At 52.5% G+C, this 12,031-nt stretch overlaps 1 protein-coding gene across 2 annotated transcripts in view; it reads left to right on the forward strand.

The window, feature by feature from the left end:
• Positions 1-207: 207 nt before the first annotated feature.
• The window catches only part of LOC146871739 (macrophage colony-stimulating factor 1-like), a 109,673-nt gene continuing 97,849 nt past the window's right edge, over positions 208-12,031 (forward strand). For both annotated transcript variants that reach the window (XM_085651284.1, XM_085651283.1), the window contains exon 1: positions 208-542. In XM_085651284.1, coding sequence (XP_085507410.1) covers positions 501-542 — 42 coding nt within the window. In that variant the 5' untranslated portion in view covers positions 208-500. The remainder of the gene's footprint in view (positions 543-12,031) is intronic.

The following is a 12,031-nucleotide window of genomic DNA, read 5'->3' on the forward strand; positions in this document are numbered from 1 at the left end:
AGAGCTCAAAGGGCGACATAGGAGGGTTCGAAGGATGGGGGAGAATGGAAGGGGGAAGGAGAGGCGCACAGAAGGAGGGTGAAACTTAGCGAAGATGAGAAAGGAGGCGCGAGAAAGACCGAGGGGCGGGCTGCATCCTGTTTTCCGGAAAGCACATGCCTGAGCTGAGAGTTTATAAGGAGGAGCACGGAGCTCCGATCTCAGTGCGAGCCACTGCAGTCCGATCCCCAGAACTCACCTGAGCCCACCCAAGGAAAAAAGGATACTTAAAGCCCACGACAGTACGACCCTTCGGAACTTTCCAACAAGCAGGACTCTTCGGACCCGCCAGCACCCGGGACCCACTGCTAACCCCTGAGCTCTGCAGGAACCGACCTGAGCGCCCCACACCAGAAACCCCAACATAAGGAAGGACTGTGCCGCAGCCCCAACACCCCGGAGCCACAATCAAACCTACTACTCGGACCCTCGGAAACCAGGGCCCTCCGCACACTCTCATCATGGACCAAAGCACCCGGGACCCGCGGAGGAGCCCCCCAAAGGTGAGTCCGGAGGGGCTGCGTGGGGCAGGGCATTAATACGTGCCCTTCGTCTGTGCTGCAATGCAGTGATTTGTACATGAAGCCCCACTGTAATATGAAGCTTTCTTCTGTACTATCTTTATTGCTTCATGCTTTGGTGTTTTACTCTTTAGTTTATTTCCTATTTTTTGGTGGGATATAACATCTCATGATGTAATATACCACTCGGTTTTTGTCATACACAGTTCTGTGCTTTTATGTACAGATCTGTAGTGTGGATGACTGCATAGTGATGCCAAAAGCTGTAAATACGCATGAAAGGCTGTGCTGTAAGGTAAAGAAATGAAGAATACCCGAGTGGTTGCAGGGCACAACGCCTTTTTCTGCATCACTGAGCTACAATTTACAGAGCTGCAGTATACATGGGTGGCTGTGCTATAACACAAAGACCTGTGTCATGCATAATGGACTTTGCTGTAATACCGAAGGGTGGTTTTGTTGTAATATACAGAACTGCATTATGCGTGTATCTGTTTAATATACAGAGATGCAGTATGCATGGGTGGTTGTGTTAAAAAACGAACGATTAGCATCATGCATGTCGGCATTTGCTGTAATACCAAAGGGTGGTAATGTTGTAATATAGAGAGCTGCATTATGGATGTATCTGTGTAATATACACAAAGGCAGTATACATAGGTGGCTGTGCTGTAACATGAAGCCTTGTGTCATGCATAATGGTCTTTGCTGTAATACGGAAAGGTGGTTATGTTGTAATACAGAACACCGCATTATGCGTGTATCTGTGTAATATACAGAGCTGCTGTAAGTATTGCTGTGGTATATACTACAGAGCTGCACTCTGCATTTAAGGCTGGGCTGTAATATACAGAAATGAAGACCACATGGATGTATCGTAGTAGGCAAGGTTGGCTGTGCTGTAATAGAGCAGCAAGATGCATGGCCGTGCGTAATACAAAGAGTTGAATTAACCATGGCGGTGTAGTAATGAGCTGGGCCTTAAAAAGAACCCGATAGAAAGTTGTAAAAAGAGTTATTATCATTGATGTATGCTTTTAACATCCTATGATAGTGGGGAGCTGCAGGGAAAATATAAAACCGAGGGCGGATGTCAAGGCCTGGCTAACTTAGATACACGATGCCGGTGGTTACCTCCTCACTGTAGTGTCCTAGCATGGACACGTTCTAGTGTTCTGACGTGTGTACCACAATATACACCCACCCACCACAGACGTCACTGGGTCAGGTGACACTGGTAATAAAAGGGCCGAGCGCACGTGCTCGTGGCCATTAACCCACTACCCCAACTATGCGTCAGCGTCAGTCATTTCCCCTAGCATGAGGGCCTAGGGCCCAACATTACACTGGCAACGAGGGGGCTGTGCCCTGGCGTGCAGCAGCCCAGCAATCTGAAAGGGGGAGAGGAGATGCCGTGGAGACTTTCCCCCAGCAGGCGAGGACAGCGCCTGATCGCCCGCCGGGCGTGCGAAGAGCCCTGGGCGCGAGCGGTGACCGGGAGCCCACCCCGCACCGCCGCGTTGACCTGCGGGCGGTCGCTGTGCTCCAAAGTGTAAGCGACGAAGTCGGGTGCCCACCCCGACCCCGTCGAGCCTGCAGTTGTGCCCAGAGATGATGAGCGAGCCGTGCGGAGCCCACCCGCATCGGCCGTGACCAGGCAAGTGGCGGCGACCACACGGAGCCCACCCGCGTGGAGGAAGGTGAGGAGCTGCGCGGCGAAAGAAGAGTGAAGCCAGCGGGTGCCACCCCGCATCAGCGGTCGACCCGTGGTGAGGCCACGCCGTCCACAAGAAGCGCTGTATGCCCGAGTGGCTGGAGGGCGTGTGAAGAGCCCACGGAGAGGGCGGAAAAAGCAGAAACGCCGAGCGGAGCCCACCCGCATCGGCTGCGACCCCCACATGAGGCGCGAACCACGCGGTGCCCACCCGCGGAAAGGAGGAGGCACGCCGGCCAAAGGTGAGCCCTGCGAGGGGGAACTAAATGAGGTGTCCCGGCGGGATCGGAAGACAGCGGGAGCCCACCCCATTCTGCCCCCGGTGAGAAGAAGTGAGCGGCACCGGCAAATCCCCCCCCGCGCGGTCCGTGAAGCTAAGGGACCTGCCGCGGGGTGGAAGAACCGAAAGTAAAGGCGGAGCCCACCCGCGGCATGGAACAGCGACCCCGTCCCTGTCCAAATACACTGCCAAGGATAGCGGCATCACCTCTTTCCCCCGCCCCGGCCAGCGAGGAATGAAGGAGCAGCCGCGGGCGGGGAGAGCAACGTGCGGGCAGCGGACGGCTGGTGGCGCATCGGAGCGGGAATGTGAACGACGCGCGAGGTGCCCCAGGAGTACATGCGGCTGGAGGAGCAGAAGCCCACACTGAGCGCGCTGCCCGAGAACCAGTGCCGGTATTCTGCACCAATTCACCCCGCCCCGAGCAGCGTGAGCAAGGAGCTGCTGCGGGCGGGGAGAGCTAAGTGGACATAGGCGGTGGCATTAATGAAGTAGGCGAGAAGAGCCGCCAGGCACATGAGCAAGTGTCCCCCACGTAAGTGTCTGAAAGAAGCATTTCCCCCCAGTTCACGAGTGATTCCTCGTCCTCCCTGCAGCTAACTATCAATGCCTGCACCCCCCTGCCTCTAAAGGAATAAATGTAAAGGACTCACCTGCTGTCTGGCCCGTATCCTGCTCCCAGTGTTCTGCTCCTGCTGTGGCTCCAGCTCTCCTACTCACGAGTGAAGCCTGGAAACAAAAGAAAACATGGCATAGAGTTGTAGCAGCAGAGATGGTTGCTGCTGCATGAAGGGAAAAGCATACCCTACACTGCCATCTAGTGGCCTGAGAGCAGAATTGCACCAGCTGCAGGAGATATGAATAGAAAGGCTAGAGAAGAGGCAGCAAGGCATGTACCGCAAGGTCAGACTGATGCGCAATGGTGAGCGCACGGGAACGCGACGGAAGCGCAGGAACGCGACTGAAGCGCAGGAAGCAAGTAACCCGCAGGTAACGGGATACAGCGACAGGAACCCGCAGAACAAGAAAGAAGAAAAGGGTCAAGCCACATCCACCCCAGCAAGGACTGCGCTGTCGCCGCAACAATTGGAGTGACCCCTCGAGAGAGCCGAAGGACTCATCGCAGATGTACCCCAGACGCGGAAGGTACACTGCAGCGCCTACAGGAGAGGAACCCACTGAAGAGGATGGGCGCAGCAAGTATCCGACATGGCGGGCAAGGATGCAGTGGGACACCCAGTGGCGACAAGAAGCCACCACAACAAGAAATCACACGGTACAAGGAGCAACGCTACACTGAAGATGTACCATGACGGTACGAAGATGAGCATGCACCAGCGCCTGACAAGGCAGCGAACACAGGTAGTCACACGACATGGCGCACCTCGTGAACACAGGTAGTCACACGACGTGACGCACCTCGTGAAGCCGACCAGCCAAATGGTCGCACCACAAAGGCCAAGCCGACCAGCCACATGGTCGCACCACAAAGCCAACCAGCCAGGGGTTGCACAAGGAGGTGACCGACGCACGGGTCAGCGAATCTACGACCAGCCAAATGGTCGCACTGCAAAGCCAACCCGCCAGGGTTGCACAAGGAGGTGACCGACGCACGGGTCAGTGAATCTACGAAACAAAGGTCTGACGGAAGACCGAAGGTATCCTGCCAGTGATCGGCAGTGCGGACCGTCCAGTGGTCCAAGAAGCTCAAGAAGAACGAAGAGGACCAAGAGTATGGCCCCACGAACTTCAACAACCAAAGTAACTGGTGAAAAGGAGAAGAACGAAGAGGACCAAGAGTATGGCCCCACGAACTTCAACAACCAAAGTAACTGGTGAAAAGGAAAAGACGAAGAGAAGGTCACGACCCTAACTCGGAATGCTGAGGAAGATGGAGAGAGTTTCCTCGGACGAGGACAAGACCAGGGGGAACACGTGCAGAGTGCGCGCGCTGCATGGAGAAGCCTGGCCAGACCAAGTGGAGAACAGAAACGGTACAGAGTAGGTCGTGAAGCGAAGGAAAGAAGATATCGGAGTGGCACGTCTGCCACTACAAGAAAAAGAAGGAAGATGACATCGGAGTAGCACGTCTGCCACTAAAAGGAAAAGGGGAAAGAAAGAGATCTGAAGTGGCACGGTTGTCACTGCAAGAAGGAGAAGAAGTCAGAGTGACTCGACACCCTCACGGAGAAAAGAATCAAGGAAAGAGAGAGGAGTGTGGCAAGACTACTCACACCCCGAAGATAAGGAAGGCGACCAGTGCCAGAACATGGAGAGCAAGTCCTGAGAACACCCATGGCACGGAGAGAACACCATCTGCTTGACGATGCTCTCAGCACACCTGGGATCCGCAAAGGTTAGCAGGCCGGACCGTTCGGAACATCCACCTTTGGGGTCACGCGCACACTGGACAACGCCAGCCGTGGTGACTCAGGGGCAAAGACCTCAGGGATGCCAGTGAGAGAGAGCATCCCCGTGACGAGAGATGGTCATCAGCCGCCCTTCAGCGAAGGTCCCAGGAGGATGAAGGCATCGCGCGCAAAGACAGGAGCCAACAGCTACCCTCCAGGTCTGACTGCGGAATCTGAGGTGAGACTTGTCGTCTCCTCTGCACCCGCACTTATCGGCATGGGAGTAACACGATACAGGACACTCAACCCAGGACAGATCTGATGAAGAGGGCCTCAGGGATATCCCATGGCAGGGGAACACCTGCGAGAGAGGCATCATGGTGAGAGGGGTGTCTTGCAACCAATCCGTCTTTTGCCAAAACAGAATACACGCCACAGATGAAAAGAGGACAGGACGGAAAGATGAACGGCAACAGCTAGCGGTGAACCACAAGAACTTCAACTGCGTTTGTCGCCATGGAAGTAAAGTGAAGAAAAGACTGTGAGTACAACTTCAAGGCAGAGTCGTCAACGGACTAGATCCATCGAGCACCCATGGCTGGTGCCACAGTAAACTGGTGGTCTCCGCGACAAGAAGAACATCGTCTTGGACCCCAAGCAGCGGAGGCGTAAGAGACTCTACAGAAGTTTTGGTCACTGTCTTACATATGTATGGGTTTTCTTTTCCCACAGGTTGAACTTTGACTTTGGGTTTTCGTCATTAAAAATTGGGAGGGATGTAGTGTCCTAGCATGGACACGTTCTAGTGTTCTGACATGTGTGTACCACACTATACACCCACCCACCACAGACGTCACTGGGTCAGGTGACGCTGGTAATAAAAGGGCCGAGCGCACGTGCTCGTGGCCATTAACCCACTACCCCAACTATGCGTCAGCGTCAGTCATTTCCCCTAGCATGAGGGCCTAGGGCCCAACATTACACTCACCTCAAGTGCTACCTCTTTTAGCATCAAATGGACTGAAATATCCCACCCTCGTGGCATGCTAGCGTCGCCCCAGAGCACAGTGAACATCCCAAGCCAGCAGCGCCCCCCTCTGGACAGCACTAAAAGTGAAAGCGGCCGCGAGGCACACAAGCATTGAGACGCGTGGAGGGAGGCGTCACCTTAAACCCCCGAGGCTGCCCGAGTGTTTCTGGGTCATATGAGGTTGGACTCATAGTTTATTATTTTATTTATTATTTTTTCAGTTTTCTACACGCAAACATGGCCAGAGGGGACTCGAGCACCCGGAGCATTTTACCAGAGGGTAGGAGATCGGGTGACATATTTCCAGAGACACATGGTCAGGGGGGGTTACGGATCGGCTCGGTCTCGCTTTCACATTAAATGAAAAAAACATTTATAAAGAGTATGGGTACCTGTAGAGAGCCACTCGGCCTCTACTATACAATGTACATACACTGTACACGCATCCCCCACCCCTCGAGGCGGGCTCGCCTTGGGGTATAACTAAAGTTACAGAAGACCGCTCTGGGTCTTTCCGGTTGAGCACAATACCTCTGTATCCTAGTGGTCTGTTAGATAGGTGTCCTGCACACGTGGCCTGCCCCCAGGTCACCACACTGGCGACGAGGCCGGAAGTCCCGCTGCGTGCTTTCAGCAGCCTGGAGCTGTTGCCGCGGCGTCAGCGGAGCCCACCCGTGACGCTCCACCGTCATCGGCGGTCATCCTGTGGCCGGCTGCGCGTCTAGGCTGTGGCGCACCGGCTGTCCTGCCTCCCTGAGCCCGCCCGGGTGTCTCCCTCTTCACCGGCGGCTCGCTCCAGCGAATTGGCGCGTCATCGTCGAGGTCCAGGGGGAGCGCTGTGCGCGCTGATCGGCAGCGCGGCTGCCGCTGTAGCGCCCTGTGACCTCGCAGGCAGGAATCCGCCCATCTCCACGTGGTTGCTGAAGCGCTACGCCCTGAGGGCAGCAGAGTGGAGGAGTCGCGCTCAGCGCACGGAGAAAGGTCACGCCTGGCCGGTTTCCATGGCGCTCTAACGCGCATGAGGGGCTCTTTGCACATCAAGCACTGGCAAAATCAAGAGCTCCAGCAGGATCCCCATCCACTACTGCGGGGCCCATCTGGGTCGCTGTCCTCCTTCAGGTGTGGAGTGACTGTGCCATATCCGTCCTGCCTGCTGCCAGGTGCCAGCTGCCTCAAGGGTCCAGGAAGTCCCACGTCGGAGTGAGTACACCGCCCTGCACGCGCCAAGCTATCTGCCGCTGCCCACGCGCTCGTGAGGCACCCACCTCTCCCAGCCCAGCCGCCCTCCAGGGTGCAGCGCCGGGCGCGCCGGAGTGCCCCACCCACAGGCATGAGCGTTCAGCAACAGGCGGGCAACAACGCCCTGCCGGCCCAGCTGCGGCCCAAGGAGAAGGGGGAAGGGCGAATGAACCGCGACACCATCACGCACAAGTCAACCCTCTCCCGCCGTTCAGCGAAATGGCGGACCCGGCCACTGCGGTCCCCCGATGGAGAGCGTGGGTAGGCCAGCTCAACAACTATTTCACAGGGACCCGTGAAACGGACGGCACGGTGAAACACTCCCTGCTAATCTTCTACGGGGTACCAGAGATTTACGATTTATTCAAGACCCTCCCAAACACAGGCAACGCGGATGATTACAACGCAGCGGTGGCGGCTCTCAATCAACACTTTGATCCACAACTTAACCTGGACTTCGAGAAATTCAAATTTTGACGCTCCTTTCAATTAGAGGATGAGTCGGTCGACATGTTTCATGCGCGTCTGAGGAAGTTAGCGGCCACCTGCGGATTCGCCGACCAGAGGGAGGAAATAAGAAGCCAGATCATACTGGGCTGCAAATCAATCCTGCTCAGAAAGCTGATACTGCATCAGCCGGCATCACGCTGGACCAGATCCTAGTGCTAGCCAGGTCCCACGAGCTCTCGGACGTCGGGGCGGAAGAGATGGTCGCAGCTCTCCACAAGCCACCCCCGGCGCAAATCGGCACCCGGCCTCCTCAGGCAGGGACATCTTAAGGATATGGGGGGCCCTGGGCCAAACATATTTTGGGGGCCCCTGTTCAGGACACCTTTGAATTAATGATCTAATTTGAGCCCCTGTTTCCCACGCAGTTTCCGCTTCCTCAGCTGCGCTAGCGATCCAGTTTGCATCATAGGCATTAGCCTATATATTCCCGATGTAAATGGACATGTGCAGCTTACAGGTGTAGGATTCAGGGTTTCCTGCCCTGCTACTACGTTTTTAATACTTTTTAAATTGTATATGTGTGGCTGAATTACTCTGTGCTTTTTAACAATTTCTCCTACCTATGCGCCCTTGCACTTTACTTGATTCTGCTTGCCAACACCTCCTTAGCTGCTCCGATTTGCATTTCGGTTTTCTTCCAGTCCTGGTCCGCTGCTGCTGATATGCCGATTGTGTGGACAGCTGGGGCTACTATTGGGCTACTCACTTCTGCCCACGCAGTTTCCACTTCCTCAGCAGTGCTAGCGATCCAGTTTGTATCATAGGCATCGGCCTATTTATTCCCGATGCAAACGGATGCGCGAAGCTGATAGCTGTAGGATTTAGTGTTTCCTGCCCTGCTACTACGTTTTTAATACTTTTTAAATTGTATATGTCTGGCTGAATTACTCTGTGCTTTTTAACAATTCCTCCTCCCTATGCGCACTTGCACTTTACTTGATTCTGCTTGCCTACACCTCCTTAGCTGCTTCGATTCGCATCTCGCTTTTCCTCCAGTCCTGGTCCGCCGCGGCTGATACGCCGATTGTGCGGAGGGCTGGGGCTACTATCGGGCTCCTCACTTATGCCTATGCAGTTTCCGCTTCCTCAGCTGCGTTGGTGATCCAGTTTGCATCATAGGCATTAGCCTATATATTCCCGGAGGCCTTTGTCGCCGGCCAAGCTGCCCAGTTCCCCTCCGGTGAGTTTCTTCCACTATATTGCAATAGGGAAAAACTGCTTAGCCTTAGGCGGCTACCATTATGTCACTGTACAGCCGCTGATCCGAGGTTGGAGGTAGACTTTCGATGCAATAAGTGCAACTGGACTCTCCTCCAACCCAGGAAACTCTCACCCAATATCCTCCCAAGCAACAATAAGTGTAAAAACAATAAGAAAACAGAGGACTTAAAGGCCACCCTTTTAAATTGTCGCTCTATACAAAAGCATGAACCATACATTTATGGCCTACTTTTAGACTAACAGTCTGATCTTTTATTTCTCACTGAGACCTGGCTGTCTGAAGCCTCCAATCCTACTATCACCTCGGCCATCCCTACGGGTTATAACATTCTTAGGAGGGACCGATCGAATGGGAAGGAGGGAGGTGTTGCCATAATTTACAATAAAAAACTAGACTGCTTAGGCTTCTGCTGTACCTTATCCCCCCATCATAGCATAGCTGGATTTCTGATTTACAGACCTCCCAGTGCTATTGGAAATGTTATTACTACGCTTAATACAGCCACCACCTACATGGCCTTAAAATACAACAACTGCCTCATTCTGGGATATTTCAATATACATATGGACAATGGAAAAGACCCTCAAACAATTTCCTTGTTGGAGGCGCTGCAGGGCTGCAACATGTTTCCATCTGTTTCTTTGGCCACCCATGAGAAGGGCCATACCCTAGACCAAATCGTTCACAACTTTGACATATCAGTAAACCTACCTCTTCCCATTACCTGGTCTGACCACCTCCTATTAAAATTCGTCATTCCCAACTCTGCCACAGCCCCTTGAGCTAACACAGGGCAGAGGGTCTCTAATTACAGGACGTTCCATAAAATATCCATCCCGATGTTAGCAGACGCCCTCGGTCATTCCTCACCAGAGCTGTCTGGCTGCCCCGACTCGGACGCCCTCTCAATAGATTCATAGCTCCGAACCAACATTGATGCAGTGGTACTGGTTGTTTGCTGCTCCTCAAAGAGGTTATCCCCACCAGCTCCATGGTTTAACGATTCCCTTAGATCTTGCAACAGAAATTGTGGAGCAATTGAACGGAAATGGCGTTAATCCTATCTACCTGAGGACAGGAAGGTGTATAAAGACACCTTAAAAGCTCATTACATTCTCGTGAAGGCATCCAAGAAAAACCTCTTTCAAACCAAGATAGAAAATGCCCAAAATAAGAGCAAGGAAATCTTTAGCATAGTTAAATCCTTTACTGCCCTGAGAGCCAGCACAAAGGAAGGGCCATGAACTGAAGAATGGTCTAAGTAAATAGTTGAATTCTTCCACAAAAAGATCTCCATGATCCAACAAGCCTTCACTAACATCTCAGAGGAAGAACTGACCTTCTACCTTAGTTCTAATAGCAAATTTAACCTCTTGGATCCCCCATCTTTACTAGCTTTCCCTGAGTGTCAGCTTGAAGAGTCACTGACCCCTCTCCAAAGCATTAAGTCTGGCTCTCCTACTGACCCATGTCCAGGGAATATCTTGAACCTATTAGCTCCCACCATAACCACACAGTAAACCAGCTCTTTAATGCTTCTCTCTCCTCAGGCAACATGCAGAAATTATGGAAGAATGCTAAGATTCTTCAACTGATAAAAAATGCTAACGCCAAACCGACGGACCCTGCCAACTACAGGCCAATCTCCCTTTTTCCGACCCTCTCCAGAGTACTAGAGAAGCATGTAAAGAAGGCCCTCCAAAAACACATTGAAGATGGGAAGCTTCTTCATGAGTCCCAATCCGGTTTTAGGGCTAACTACAGTATGGAGTCCGCTCTGCCCAGTTCCGGCCATGAATGTAGGTGTCCCTCAGGGCTCCATTCTCAGTCTTACCCTTTTTAATACATATCTATCCCCCTTGCATTTCTGGTAGAGGAAGAGGGCGCCAAAATTGTTTCCTGTGCTGATGACACTCAGCTGATTTTTACGTGTGAAAAAGGAACCGACTTTGACGGGGCAATGATTAGGTCTTGCCTCACAAAGTTTTTTAACTGGCTTAAGATCAATCAGCTGGAGTGCAATCCTAACAAAACTGAAGTTGTTTTCTTTGGTAATCCATAAGCGCCTGACTGGAGCGCTTGGTGGCCAAAAGATCTGCCGCCCCCGCCCGCTGAAAAGGAGAAAGTCAAAAACGTAGGAATTGTCTTAGACAAGACACTCTCCATGTGCTTTCAAATTCAAAATCTAAATGGCACTTGCTTTGGCATACTCTGGATGCTAAAAAAAACTCCTGCCACTGTTACCGCTTGAGAGCAGAAAGATTGTGGTGCAGACTCTGGTGACATCAAAGCTTGACTATGTCAACAGCTTGTACCTCTGTCTTCCCAAATCCCTTATCCAGCGCCTACAAGTGGTACAATACGCCGCGGCCAGAGCCATCCTGAGACCTAAACCCAGATCTAGTTTGACCCCTATTCTTAAGTCTCTCCGCATAAAAGAACGGATCGGCTTCAAAGCGATGACCATCTTCTTTAAAGCTTTCCATGGCTTAGGAGCCGGCTACATAAATAAGCGCGTTATTCGCTACACAACAGCTAGACCCCTAAATTCTTCCAATGCCAACCTGGCCATCATGCCTAAAATATGCAGTGCCCGCATTGGAGGCAGATCCCACGGCTTTCTAGGCCCAAAATTGTGGAATAGCCTCCCTGAGTCTCTGAGACTGACCACAGACCTACTCTCTTTCATGAAAGAACTTAAAAACCTGGCTTTTTGATAACTGATGGGTCTTTTACGCATGTTTTCCTCCCACTGTCATGCGCCAGGTCACTCTAGTCTGAGTAGCTGCGCGCTTTATTAAATACACAATTTCATTTCATTAGGTCCCTGACAGTGCAAAGGGACACTCGTCCAAATTCTAAGCGCCATATTTATGAGGCTTTTCTTCACTTTTATGCCGCTGGTGCGTCACTTTTTGTGACGTACCGGCAGCATAAAATATGTGCAATGTTACGCCCTATTTACAAAGTGACGCATCTAGGCAGATGCTTCACTTTGTAAACCCCTGCACCGCATTATACCTGCGCCAGGCATAATGTATGCAGGGTGGGTGTTGCCCCGCAAAATGCTTTGTAGAAGTGGTGCATTGAAATCTATGAGAACTCAGTGCGCCACTTCAAGGACG

This window comes from Triturus cristatus, chromosome 1_1 (genome assembly GCF_964204655.1).
Source record: "Triturus cristatus chromosome 1_1, aTriCri1.1, whole genome shotgun sequence".
NCBI classification, from domain to species: domain Eukaryota; kingdom Metazoa; phylum Chordata; class Amphibia; order Caudata; family Salamandridae; genus Triturus; species Triturus cristatus.